The sequence below is a fragment of the Lycorma delicatula genome, chromosome 1 (assembly GCF_047948215.1).
Source record: "Lycorma delicatula isolate Av1 chromosome 1, ASM4794821v1, whole genome shotgun sequence".
Taxonomy (NCBI): domain Eukaryota; kingdom Metazoa; phylum Arthropoda; class Insecta; order Hemiptera; family Fulgoridae; genus Lycorma; species Lycorma delicatula.
In genome coordinates, this window is record NC_134455.1 from 281890515 (window position 1) to 281906001 (window position 15487).

Genomic DNA, 15487 nt, shown 5'->3' on the forward strand with positions numbered 1-15487 from the left:
ATAAAATCAATGAATTTTAGTTTCATGCTCAGAAGAAAAATTCTTTATTGATTGATCGCCACGGTATTATTTCATGGCGTAGGAAATATTTTTGACAATTTAAGCTTTTTCGTGAAAAGGTTAAGATAATTTATTAACTAGATGAAAATTGAGTTAATGCGGCAATTTACGGGAGCAGGTATAGGTAGATAAAAAAATAAAAAGTGAAAAAGACGCTTTTACGAAAGGTTTGTCAACTTGGGTGAAAACCCCGGCTGGAAAAGATAAACGTATAATATTAACGCACGTGTAAAGTGAGAAAGGGTTTTATAAGGATAGTTTGTTGATGTTTGAATCCAGATCTTCCCAAGAGTATCATGATGATATTGGTGACAGTTTTATCCAGTGGTTTAAGAAATTGTCGAAATTTTTGCTAAAGAATCCACCACAGTAATAGATAATGCGCTGTACCATTGCCTGAAAAGTGAAAAAATTCCAAACCCTTAGACCAGAAAATCGGAAATTGCCGAATGTTTAAAATCGAAGAAAATTACTTATACCGAAGACTGTTAAAAGTAAAACTTTTAAAAATAGTAAAATCAGTTAAACAAAAATTTATTAATAATCAAGCTGATAAAATCACAAAATCAAAAAATTGTTCCGTGTCTTCTTCCATATATTGCAAGTTTAAACCGATAAGATTGATATGGGCACAATCAAAATACTACATTGGCAGGAATAACACAACATTTAAGTTAAGTGATGTAAAACATTTATTGACAGAAGGTGTAGATTAAATTCAAATGCTGAAAAAATTGCATTCAACATGTAGTTAAAGAAGAAAATATGGTGAAAACATGATGAACTATCTACTCGGGTCAATAACTCTATCTAGAATGCTATCATTCTTACTTTTAGAATGATCATTAAAATGTTGAAAAACAGAAAACTGCACCACCTTTAAGACATTGGGAACTTGCTATAATACAAATTAACATACAAAATCCCACAATATTATATAATAACTTCAGTTAACATACTTACTCTATTTAATATAACATAATAATTAGTAACTAATTATTTTATTTAATTAGACCAACTAAAACAGTTTTTGTGACTATCAGATAGAATAATATATAATAAAACTATTAATAATTTATTCAACTTTCAGAATTTTATATAAAAACAATCGACTATTAAAATCTTATTATTTTTTTTGTATGAATATACAATTTTTTACAGCACTGAATATTAGAAAATAAATAAAATTAAAAATTGATAACTATAAATATTTTTTATTTAAAATCGTTCCTGATTTTATTATTATGATGATTAGTTAATACTGAATATTTCAATTTGAAGTTCATGTAGGTGGGATGTTTTCTGCATAACTTTATCCAGCTCTCTTTTACATGTGACTCAAGAAGGAATAGAAATAATTATATGGTATGGTCTACTAATAAAAAAAAATTTCTTTTTGTCAACACTTTTAAAATTTAAAATCAACATTTTTAAAAAATATTCATTTTATGAACATTTCTATTATGAAAAAACAAAAAAAAAATTAAATTTGTGAATAATTTTATCATGATTTCTTTTTTAACCATTAAATGAAGCTATATTGAAATTCTTGGGACACAAATTATGGAATAGAACGGGCAAATTATGACCAGAAAATATTTCTCAAATTGCATCTCTAATAGTTATGAGTAAGACGCTGCAAGCAGATGCAAGTGCCCAGTGCTCCTTATCAGTCTTATCTTGTGCTTCACAATAAATTATATATTTGTATGTTATCTTGTAGAACCTTTTTGTTAATCACTGTGTTAATAATCTGGATTTGTTTGTCATTGTTTTTTGTGCAATTTGTTTCTGTCTATTAACTAAGATGTCAAGTGATTACAAAGTAGTAATAAATCGATTTCAATACATAACAAAATTTTATGAAATGATTTTAAATAATGTTACCACTTCAGTTATGACAATATGAATAAGGAGGAGTTCAAATCAAATCTAGTGCTGTTCACCTTGCACTGCAATGAGATGAAAGAGTGTGCAAGCTACTAGTGATGCAGAGGAAGGAAAAGCCAATATTTTTACCTTCATGCTAGAAGAAGCTAAAATAGATAGATTATGAATAAAGAAAGAAATTAACAAGTCCTTTGAATACTACCAAAATGTGATAAATGATCAAAATGGATAGTTTAGCTTATAAGCTTATTGTCAGTCTAACATGGGATCTAATAATAAATGTCCCATAATTTTATTTAATTGTATTAGTAGACATTTATTTTCTAAAATCTGAATGGCAGTAAATTTAAATAGTTTATTTTGACTTGTTTATGATTTTTGAGTTGAAAATAATGAATCTGAAGTAGTGTACCAGAATATAAAATAGTTTAAGAGAAAACATTTTTCATTTTTTATAATTCATAAAATCAACAGCCTGATGCTATAATGTAATCTAAATATGTTTAAAAAATGTGAACTTAACAGATTTAATATAACTGGTTACTCTCAGTTTGCTAAAATCAATGGAAATTATTGATTCAGTGGAATATTAGTTTTTGTGTCTAAACTACACTCGGCTGTGGCAGAGCCGCTTGCTATGAATACAGGAGACTCAGTCATGTTCAGTGTCTCCTTACTTCAAACTCTCATCTGTTACTGACATCTATAGATTAAATAAAAATTGTACAAGATAGTTAAAAAAATATTTGATGATAAAAGAATATTTTAAAACTTATAATGAATATTTAAAAAAAACGGATAAGAAAAGAAGAAAAAGAAAGAGTTATTACTCAAACTTATTAAAAAAAATAAAAATAATTTAAAGAAACAATGGCAGACAATAGTGTAATACAATACTGTATTAGGAAAAGGCCAAACAAATTAAGTTTTCATAGGATAAGTTTATTATATGATTCCTCGATTATTATATAGAGGAACCAGAGCTGATTGCAGAAAAATTCAATAACTTCTTAGTAAATTTCACAAATGATTTAAAAACAAAATTAAATTCTTCTTTAGTACTGGTATAAACTACCTTTCCCAAAAACTCATTCGTGTTACTGTATCTACTTATCACCTACATGCGCAGAAGGGATGAAGTTAAGTAATGTATAGTAGCCCCAGGGATTGATGGTATTTTTACATTTACTACAAAAGAAGTTAAGGATATTTTACCTCCAGTATTGGCTCTTTTGATCAACCGGAATTTTGAAAGTGGAAAATTTCCATTAATCTTAAAATCTGCACTTGTTCCTTTGTTCTAAAAGGGGAGTTCTTTAGATTTAAATAATTATAGACTAATATTCTTACTTTCAGTTTTCTCAAAGATAGTTGAGAAAAGTGAAAAAATAATGTTGAGGTTTTTTCAGCTTATAAAATCTTTTTCACTAAATCAATTTGGCTTTATTGAAACAAAATCAATACATAATGAATGCATTATTACAATTTATAAACGGCATATATAAAGGTCTAAATGAGAAACATTCTGTAGGTGGTATATTCGTAACTTGTGAAGTTTCATAATGTCTGTCCTTGGATTTATTCTTTTATTAATATTTATTAATAATTCATACTCTGGTTCATTCAAAGGGGTTTTTAATCTGTTTTGCTGATAATATGACTCTGTCCTTTAATTTGTAATTTTAATTAAGAAAAAGTTAAATTTCTTGAAATACTTTTTTAAGACTTTTTAAAAAATGTATGATGTAAAATACTTTATGAGAATAGAATATTCATTACAAGCTGAGTTTGTTGAATCAAAAATTAAATCAAATTAGAAGGAATTTGCTCAAGTCTGCATTCCTACTATAAGAATAATGTTACTAATGTATGAAATAGTCTGAAATTATATTTAAACAGAAAGATTACTTCTTTTGTAAAATGATGTATCTTGCCTTTAAACGTTTTCTACTTAATGCTGCAAATTAATGCTGGCACACTACTAGATGTTTTACAAAAATAAATTATTATAATTTGATTTTACTTCTAATCATATTTCTTTTCTATTTATTAAAGAAAACCCTGAACATATAAGAAGCTTGGAAAGACTAGAAAATTTAATATGCAGTGCAATCAAAATGTAATCTAATGGAATTATATTTCTGCTGCTGCTGCTGCTGCTACTGCTGATACTACTACTACTACTACTACTACTACTACTATTACTACTACTACAACTACAACTACAACTACAACTACTACTACTACAACAATCACCAACCTCACTGCATAATACTATATAACATGTTGGCTTCTATTTGATATATTCTAATTTTAAAAGATTTTAGCCATATTTATAGAATAATGCTGAATATTCATGCGTTGTATCTCCATATTAATGGTTGTTTCATTGTTCACAATAATATTTACATTACTACTACTACTTTATAAGCTTACTACCAATACTATCTTCAGTTGTAGCCAATTTTGAACAGTAATATACATATATATATATATATATATATATATATATATATATAAGTACTTAATATATATATACTTATATATATATAAGTCTTATATAAGTGCATAAACAGTCTTTATGGGACTGTTTAGTCATTACATACAATTTGTGTTCCTTATATATTGTAGCAGATAATGAAAAATATAATAAAAAAGCAACTAATCTAATTTTCTTACAAAAGGACTTTAAGTAATTAAATGCACTATCAGTTGAAAATGTCTAGAAATCATATTCACTCTCTGGAAATTTTTCAATAATTTAGGTCTATTATATGAGCACCCCTACTCTTTAATAACTTCTAGTTATTTTACAATGTGATGACTGTCCCAATTTCTTGTATTATGGTCATAAACATTATGCAGAACTGTTAGTAAACTTAGAGATATAAAAACCTCTCTAAATAACTTGTATTTATAGAATACATAAGATTTCTAGAAACTTGAAATCTTTTTAATGTAAATTAGAGCATGGTACATTCAGAAATAAAATCCATATATGCATATAAATATAAATTGTGCGTAACATAATGAGACCATGATAAAAAATTAGGTAAACTAAACTAAATTAAAAAAAATTTAGACATTTTTCTTAAAGCATGTACATAATAAAATATTCCAAGAAGCTTTTGACTGAGTGACTATTGAATTCCAACAAAAATTGCAGAACACACATATTATGTAAAAGAAGTGAATATCTAATTACTATTATTTCTTTTTTTTAGATTGTTATCGAGAGAAAGTAGGTTCTGGATTGTTATGAATAATCTATATCTACTATATAATTTTTCTAAATATCATTTTGCAATGCAATAATATGCACATTAAAAAAAAAATTAAGTATTTATCATAAAATACCATCTCTGCTTTTCATCCATTTGTTTAAAAGGTAGTAAAAATGAAATTTTTTATCACTGAAAATTTTGTTTGTGGAGATTATTCTTGCTCAAAATGCTGTGAAACGTTTATCAAGGATCAAGGATGAAAAAGAAGAGTAAATGATTTTCTCAAGAAGCTATAAAAAAATATCTGTTTTAATAATTAAAATAGAATGCTGAATTATTCAACATTGATCATCTTCAGTATGTAAATGGATTAAAAGAGAAGGCTACTTCTAGAGAAATTAAAGCATTGGTTCCCAATATTTTTTGACCACTAACACACTTCACTGAACCCCCATGATATTGCAGCACATTTATTTGTTTTTGATTAATAATAATGATGATACCAGTAATAATAATATATATTCTAGTATCAAATCCTAAGCATTAGACATCCAGTGTACATAGACCAATGTTAACATACAAGCTTATTCTTCTAAATACAAGGAGCATGTCAAATGATGTCAGAAAAAGATAAAGTTAAGTGCCTAGAATACCAACCTATCTATAATAAAAGTCCAATTAAAAGAATATATATTATTGTGTTTTTTTAAAACTCACCATTAAAATTAATGTAAAGTCTGTGCTAGGTGAGTTCTGCAGTTTCTCAACACATAGCCTTATGGTTGATAGACCAACTTTTAAATCATCTTCAAAACGTTGTCAGTCTGTTACTCTGTTTAGATTTTACTATTTGTTTATTAATAACTGTTGTTGAAAACATCAGTAAGACTTTTATGGCCTTCTTTGCAATTGTGGAATACTGACATCTTGCATAAATCTAAAGGATTGTATATAAGTGTCTAGAAATTTTGTTTTCTTGGTAGAATTTGTCGCATGATAGAAACTCGGCGATTGGGGGTTTCACGATCACCAGCTCCACTAACCGAGGCTAAAGCGGAGCACGTCGTTAAGACACTATTCCCGGCCTACTCGGTTCGTGCCGAGCAAGACTTCGGCGACTTAGGCGACTTCCCGCTCTTCCCGATGGAGGTACTGGAGCTGGAGGGAGCTACGGTTGCTAAGGCCAGAAAAACCTCTGATCCCAATAACATACCGGACGAGATGTTCAAGCTGGTGGGGCGCTACAGGCCCAGTCTGCTCCTAGACATGTATAATGCATGTTTGGAGGCTGGGGCTTTCAGCACCAGATGGACGCGTCTTGCACTGATTCCCAAGGGCAAAGGAGACCTAGGTTCGCCATCCTCTTACCACCCATTGTTATGCTTGACACAGCTGGGAAGGTATTGAAGAAGCTATTAATGAAAAGACTGGTTGCGGCGATGAAACAGGCAGGTGGCCTGTCACCCAACCAGCACGGTAACCGGCAGGGTCGGTCGACCCTAAATGCAGTCCAAGAGGTTGTTGAGGCAGTGTGGTGAGCAGAGGATCACAATCTTTTCTGTCACCGTGTGTTCCTTCTCGTTACTTTGGACGTGAAAAACGCGTTCAACTCTGCATGATAGAAAAATACGATTAGGGCTCTGGAGCATTATACACGATTTGGGCTCTGGTCTCATATACGACACCACGGCAAGCAGGCGTAGGACTGCGATCACGTCAGGGGCGGCACAGTGATCACGTCAGGTCTCACCCCTCGACCTTTGGAACGCCGTCTCTGACGGATTGCTGAGGCTGGATATACCAGAAGAATCGGCATTGGTTGGATACGCTGACGACGTTGTGCTACTTGTCGCAGACTGCGACGTGGAGCCCAACCAACTGAGGCTTAGCCGAGCTATGAACAGAGTTAGTGCCTGGCTGGACAATAATGGGTTGTCTCTAGTCCTTAGCCAAACGGAGATCGTGGTTTTAACGAAGAAGCATATCGACACCCTCCTACCCCTGCGGGTCCGGAGCGAGGTTATCGAGACCAAGCCGCCTCCAATGAACCTCTGTATGAACTCAGCTTTGCTGAACAGCTTCGGAGCCGCCAACAAAGCTGCTAGAGCCATAACTGCTGTCAGCCGGCTCAAAGCGAATGTCTGCGAACCGAAGGCCAGCAGACGGTCACTGCTGATGTCCACAGTCAATCCGTTCTCTTATACGGGGCGGAACTGTGGGCCCTGGCATTAATATTTGAAAGAAATCGGAAGCGGCTCGTGGCCCTGAACTGACCCGGCCTGAAATAATATTTGTTAAACAGTTCCGGGTCGAGTCCTGGAATAGAGGGAGTTAGTTTTATTAGTAGTCCGCAGATGGCGATTGGATAATACCACCAGTTGGAGCCTGACACTCCATGTGTAAATGCACTTTCATATCCATCCAAAAAAAAACCTACTATTATTATGTATTGACTGGTACAGTCTGTATCAAAATAAATTTTACAGTGTCATAGTTTTCATGGTAAATAAAAATTACTTTGTTTAAGACATTCTGGATGACATAAAATTTATTTTTAAATTCTAAAATTTTGTGACACCCCATGGCACTGAGTGTCACACTAGTGTTTCACAACACACTGGTTGGGAATCACTGAATTAGAGTAATAAAGAGAGATGCTATTTTCAATAAAATTTAAAGAAAATAAGACTTAAAAATTATCTTCTTTTTTTTGATAAAAAAATGGCAGTTAGAATATCAGAAAAATTTTTAGGAATAATATTTTCTGTAATAATAAATTAAGAACATCATTCAAGATTATATGAGAAGAAAGTTATTATCGTTAAAATATCTTATATTGATAATTGCAAAGGAAAATTTCTACATCAAAAGTAAAAAGAACATAAGTCAGTAGAAAACAAGTTGATGGTATTTTCACCAAATCAGAATTGAAACTGTATTTGAATAATTACAAAAATAACAAAAAGTTCTGAGCAGGGAAATGGCAGGGCTTATATGTTTGAAAATTATTAGTGTACCTTATTAGATGAGATTGTAGATCTAACATGAAAAAATTAGCAAATCATCCAGCAAATGAAAAGAAATAAAAATTTGATTAAATTTCTACAATAATAATCACACTGTAAGTTATCTTCTAAACATGATAATAATTGTTTTGGATATTGGCTCAAGAGAGACTCACATGATACGTTTGAGGAATACCTTCCTTAGTGTTAAGGAATTAGAAAATTAATGATTCAGGTATCTCAATCAAAGTGGTTAATTTTAATCCAATACTTGTATTGGATGTCTTTCCTTGACATAATTTTTAAGGATGGTTTCGAATTTTTACTGTAAGTTTGTTTAGTTTAGAGCCACTAATATGTATTTTTTTACTAACACTTTAAGAAGATAAATAGACCCTCTAATTTCCATGATGATTTAATTTAATGTTAATTATGTTTGTTAAATAATAATACTGAAAAATATTAATTTTAAAAATATTTATTTTATATTACAGAACAAAAATATGCTACATTTTTATTGATTATTTATGAAAATCAGAAAATCATACATTATCACTTTGGTATTTCAGATTTACAAAATGAGTTTGTTTTTTGCTTTATGAAATACATCTCTGATTTAAATCAATGTAATTAAACAATCACCAGAGCTGTATTGTGTGTCAATGTATCACAACTTCCATTGAATTTACTAGTTCAAAACATCCCGTTGGAGCAGATGAAATGTCCCTTATCAAATAAATGTGAAAACATTTTTTTCTTATATCTATCTGATACAATTTTGTTATCCAAAAAATAAGGTGGTATAAATTTTAAGTATTACTGGCAAAAATGTCTATGTTCTGAGTAAACAAAGTTTTTTTTCTATTTTATTTTTATTCATAAAGAGAAATTTCCAGGCTAAGGGTAAACACTTCCCATTATTTTATTATAATCCTCAATTCATTTTTTACATTTGAATAAAAACTCTCTTCTATTCTTTTCAGGAATAATGAGCTTATGTTATCAATGATAATACAGTGATTTGTTTAGTAGCTCTCATTACCATCTCAGTTGGCTTGCACTGCTACATGTCTTTTGTAGTAAAAGCAATATGAAGACAATGTTCTTTGATGACTTTCTCTGAGTTAGATTATTAGGCTCAGGTGTAATTATTGTTACCTAAAAGTCGTCTCTCTCATCAATTGGATTACTGGCAAGTAACTTTTTGAGATACTCTAATTTTTTCAAGAATCGAAATAGAATAAATTTTCATCTTTTATACCTAAAACAAAAATTTAAATAATTATTATAAATGCAATAAATTACTTATTAAATGAGCAGTTAGATTTTACATTCAATTTTTGTCTTAAGTTCACATTGCAGACTAGAAATGAGACAGAAAATTATGATGTCACAGAAAATTACCAGATTTTTATTACATCACTATTAATATTATGAAATTAAGAATGAATACATCAGCTTCATTGTGAAAGGAATGAAAAATCTAAACCAGTTTACTTGTTGGCTTCTCCTTCAATTTAAGGTAAAAAAAATTTATTCATTAATAAAAAAATAAATATGTATGCACTTGTACATGCCCGCTACCTACTTTTTCAAAATTACAGTTCACAGAAGTATATTATACTGAAATTCCTTTGTAAACGCTAATCTGGGGACTAGATAAAGATATTTTTCATAAGTTATCAATAAAATATCATGTGCTACTAAAATTAAATATAATACACCTCCATACTTTGAACTGAATGGTTCACAAAATGTTTTAACAGGAAATTATTTATATGAAAGAGCACTTATTCTCTGGAAATCTATCAATTGTTGCTCTCCAATATGTTGAAGTTATAACAATTGTTCAAAATATATCAAGTGTGTAAAAATCCTACAGTTGCAGATTTATTTTAGAAAAATAACTAAATATTGAATATTAAAAATTCTTTGAAATCTTGCTTAATTATAAAACTAATAACACTGGTCAACATAAAATTTGAAACTGTAAAGGGAATAGGTGTTCTAAATAGTATTTTATATGCTGAATCTGAATATGTATTCCGAAACAATCCATTATGTAACGTTCTTAAATTACAACCCCTTAAATTTATTTGTTCCATTATTCGTGCAACAAACAATATAAATAAGTTAGTACATCTGTATGCTTGGTTATTCACTGATTTATATTATGATAAATAATTAAAATATAAAACCCACTTACCAACAATCTTTTAATGTGTCCTAGCGCTTTTGGAAATGAATTCCATCTTCAGAAAATTTCTTTCTTTTTTTTTTAACTAAAGCTTTGTTGTCATGAGTATAATTGTTATGTAAAGTGCGTAAATTGTATAAAGGTGGTCATCATGTGTTAAAATTCCATCGACATAACGTCTTGTCATAATAGAAGATAACGGTGGAGACATTCACTGACAGGATGTTAAGTGACGCAATTTTAACACATGACAACCACCATTATACATTTTACACACTTTACATAACAATTCTACTCATTATGACAAACCTTTAGTTAATAAAAAAAAAAAAAAAATTTAAGTTCCTGATTGAATTCGTTTCCGAAGCGCTAGGACACATTAAAATATTGCGGGTAAGTGGATTTTTATATTTTAATTATTTATTGTATAATCATACCAACGGGCTATGTTTGATAAAATTATTATATTATGATGCACATTGTACACCTATATTTGATACATAACAGTCCAATGATGTCATTTAATGTCAAGTTAGACATGCCAGTGAGTCAAGTAATGATTAATTCAGTGTGATGAAATTTTCTTCAGTTGGTTTTATCACACACATACTATAATGATTGTTTCATAGTGATGCTATAAATTTAGTGGAACATTTTTATAACTGAAAAACTTTTGATATTATTATGTGTGTTTTGCATTGTATTTTATTGCACTCCATGGTGAAACAATTTTATTAAGTATTTTAAACAATTAAGTATTTATTAATTAAATTTAATTATTTTTATAATTATGTATTTGTTTAATATTCCAGTTTACTTTCATTCATTAAAACATTTTGAATTTTACAATGAATAAAAATCAGGGTTGTAAAAATTCTCCAAATATTTTTAGTTACATTTGTGGAGAATTTACTATGAAAAGTCAATGAAAACCAGTGTCAAATCTGCTGAAAAGTGCTTACAAACATTATTTTGACTGTCCCTTTGGAGATCAGGATAAGTCCTGTGCTACATTAAACTAACCCAGTGTTAAAAGGAAAAGAAGAGTATTTGCCTTTTGGGATACCTATGATTTGGTGGGAGCCTACTGACCAGTATGATGACTGCTATTTTTGCTTAACAAATGTTACTTGAGTTTCAATTCAAACAATAAAAGTAGCATTGCATACATAAATGTTCAATCAGCTGTGAGACCAGTACTTCATGGTTCTGATTTACCAATTCCAATTGCTCCAACTTCTTGGAAAAAAATTTCTGTTTCCCCAGAAGGCTCAATCGATGAGAAGTTAATCCTCAACTTCAATAGATTTTAATTACATTCCAGGATAATCAAATACTGAACCTCACCTCATAACACAAGCAGAACTGAGTGACTTAATTCATGACTTGTATTCGTCAAAACAACATACAGAACTCAATGTTCTTATCTTAAAGAATGGAATTTATTAAACAAGGATACTAAAATTTCAGTATACATAAATCAAAATGAAAATTTATTGAAATACGTTGGAAGAGATGGTTTAATTTTTTCCAGCCATGATGTTAGAGGGCTAATGTCTGAACTGGACATTGAATATGTTATTCATGATTGGCGTTTATTTATAGACTCATCAAAAAGAAGCTTAAAGGCAGTGTTGTTGCATAACTCGAATAAGTTTTCTTCTATATGGGTAACACATGCTGTAGGAATGAAAGAAACTTGTTTGTCAAAAATTTTAAAAGCAATTAACTATGATGGATACTCATGGGGAATCACTGCTGACTTGAAAGTGATAGGGCTTCTTCTCGGTCTCCAGAGTGCCTTAACAAAATATATGTTTCTTCTGTTTGTGAGAGCACAGATAAACACTACACAGTTGAAGACTGGCCAAAAAGAAATATGCCCCAGGAAAGGAAAATATTGTCATATTTTTTTGTCAAAGCAGATCATATTATTTTATCACCCCTAGACATAAAACTAGGCTGATGAAGAATTTGGTAAAAGCATTAGATAAAGATGGAGACAGCTGTAAATATTTAGTTGAGGTTTTCACAATTAAGTGAAGCCAAATTAAAGGAGGGAATGAATATTCATTAGGACACAAATAAGAAGATTAATTCGTGAAAATCTATTTGATAGCAAACTGAATCCTAAAGAGCTAGCAATATGGAAGTTATTCAAAGATGTTGTTACTGGGTTTTTTAGAAACAAAAAATCTGAAAACCATGATAAGCTTATAAATGAACTGTTAGTGAACTAGAAAAATTTAGGTTGCAGAATGTCACTGAAAATTTATTTTTTACATTCTCATTTGGACTTTTTCCTTTTAAACTTGGGTAACATCAGTGATGAACAAGGAGATAGGTTCCACCAACACATATTGCAGATGGAAAAACATTATCGAATAGATTGGATGAATCTATGATGAGTGATTACTGCTTGATGATAAAAAGAGAAGATTTCACTGAACACAAAACAAAAATAAGAAAAAAGAAGTTAAGATAAGTATAAGTGTCTACAAAATAAAGGTAAGAATTTTAATTGTAATTGTTATTATTATTTTGTATTCTATTATTTAAGAAATTTCTCAATATTTTAAAGGGTCATAATTAAAAATCTGAGGGTAATGAAGAAAAACTGATTTCATTTTAAGATTCAGCATATAAAATTGCATTCTAATTCATGAAATTTTATCTCAGTTCCAAATTATTATTATTATTATTTTTTGTTGACCTGTGTAATTTTTTAGTAATTCACATTACAAAAGAAAAAGAATAGGAAACTTTAACTCAAAAGAAAAAAATAAACATTATATGAATATACTATTCAAGAAGTTGCAGTCAGTAGTATATAAAAGAAAGAACAGCATAAGGGATCTGTCAAAATAGAAATGATGAAATCAAAAGATCTATTTCTGGAAAAATTGTGTCAAGAAAAAGTAACCGAGACAAATACGATGTTAAAAGCAAGAATAAGTTGAACATTAATAAGCTGTACTAAATATTCACATGAATCTAAAAGAGAAATTTCATACAAATTTGATGGAAAGAGTGATGTAAAGTGAAAAGGTTTGGCCTCACTCAGAAAGAATGTTTTTTTCTGATATTTGCAACCTCATTATCACCTGTGTCTGTTTTGTCAGAATTGAATCATTCTTTTCCATAAAGTAAAGTTAAGGTTTTACTACTTCATGAAAAGCATGTATAATCAAATGGTAATATCATAGAAATTCTGCAATTTAACCTTTTTATAATAACTCAAATTTTAATCAGCCCTTGGGGAAAAAATCTATGTTATTTCAAATTCTTATATGGAATTCAACATTTAAAAATTATATTATCCTTTAATTTGATAAAAAAACAAAAAAAAAATTATTTGTTTTTTAAACAAGCTGGAATTCTGTAAATTTCAAAATAACATTTAATGACTTAGGTTTAAATATAAACTGGACAAAAAATGTGCAGTACTATTTATCTATAAGTGCACTGGCAACTTCAAGATAAAAAACCTAATAAATTTTGTTAAAATGATACAAACCTGATTTTCCAACATTCTGTGAAGATCCTTCTTTCCTTAGACAATTGGTACTAATACTGAAGAAAATGATTCGACTGAAATTAAAATCAAATGTTTTCTTGAATTTATTGGATGTTTGAAGTGACATTGTTACATTAATGCCTTCTTCTGGTAGCAGTATATTGAGGATGTGAGAGAAGTTTAATCTAAACTTTATGTTAAAACTCACATTCTCATACCTATTGTTTGGATCGTAAAGGAATTCTACAAAATAAAAATCTTTTTAGCACTACTAAGAGATTCAAATTTTGTCAAAAAGAAAAATGTTCTATAATAAAATTTAATTGCTGTTTCCTAAGCCTTGCCATTAACTAAGAGGTTTCATGTAATTTTTTTTTTATCCTTTCACCAAGCTCTTTGTAATATTTCTTGTGTAATAATTTATTTTTTAAATCTTTCAACCTACAGTAAAATTACTGCCTAAATAATGAATATACAGCATCAATTAGTGATACTTAGAAGATTGCCTAAAAGTTTTATATTTTTTTATTCTTACCACTAATAAAACAATTTTCTTCTGTATCCTTACTAACCACTCTTATAAAATCTTTTTTAAATCATGATTTCTTAAATACTACTCACTACAGTATGTCAAATTATTGGCACCAGGAGTCTATATTAATTTTAGAGCAAAGATATTCATTTTATTTTTATTATCCAAGAAAGATTATGATCAGTCTGGATAAATATAAACTGAATAAATTCATTATTAGTAATGGTTTGGTAATATTATTTTCTTGTTACCTATATTTATTTTAAAACTTATAAATTTCAATTAATTTTCACTTAGTTCCAAACTATAATATATAAGTACATTTTTCCAGCGATTATAATAACTGTATATTGAATCACTGTCACATCATTTTCATTGAATATTAATTGAAATTTTTTTTAATCATTATTGGAAGATCACTGACAAAACAGTATATAGTAGACTTCACATTGACTGCAGTACTCCAGCTATCATTTCAAACTTTGAAGAATAATTCCCTACTATTTCTGTCACTTACTCTTTTCTATGCCCAATGTTTTTCTGAGACTTGGAAATAACCTATCTGAACCACTTTCATCAAAATGTCTTCTTCAAAAATTCAAAATTCACTGCCAAAAGCTTCATTTAGATTCAAATTGACAGATATAGTTTTTGACCAAAATGCAATTACCTATCAAATTTTCTATAAACGTTACATTTCCCTTTAGTGAAATCATACTGTTCTAACACTAACAAATGTACCATTTTTCCACAAATAATATTCTAAACTTCTGATCAATAGGGCTTCCAATATTATTGAAACTTATTAATGTTTTCATCTCATTTTATCATTATGTAAATCTTAAAATTTCATTTCTTTACTCATATACAAAAAACAGATTGATGTTTATTTTTGCTGTATCCATTATCATTACATGGATAATAACGAATAATATGAACATTTAATTTTGAGTATTTTTATCTGCTCAGTGAATGTACCATTTTAATTTGTCATGAGGGGATCTTATTGTGTTTATACATCCTATTAAGTAAATTTTTGCACAGCATTTCAAAATAATTCTC

The 15487-nt window shown here is 29.3% G+C and overlaps 1 protein-coding gene across 4 annotated transcripts in view; it reads right to left on the reverse strand.

Annotated features, from left to right (window-relative positions):
• The window catches only part of LOC142332259 (potassium voltage-gated channel protein Shaw-like), a 515827-nt gene that overhangs the window by 35489 nt on the left and 464851 nt on the right, over positions 1-15487 (reverse strand). For 2 of the 4 annotated variants that reach the window (XM_075378604.1, XM_075378590.1), the window contains one exon: positions 8676-9440. The exons of the other annotated variants lie outside the window; for them this stretch is intronic. In XM_075378604.1, coding sequence (XP_075234719.1) covers positions 9403-9440 — 38 coding nt within the window. In that variant the 3' untranslated portion in view covers positions 8676-9402. Of the gene's footprint in view, positions 1-8675; positions 9441-15487 lie in introns of those variants that run through there. 4 annotated transcript variants of the gene reach the window in all.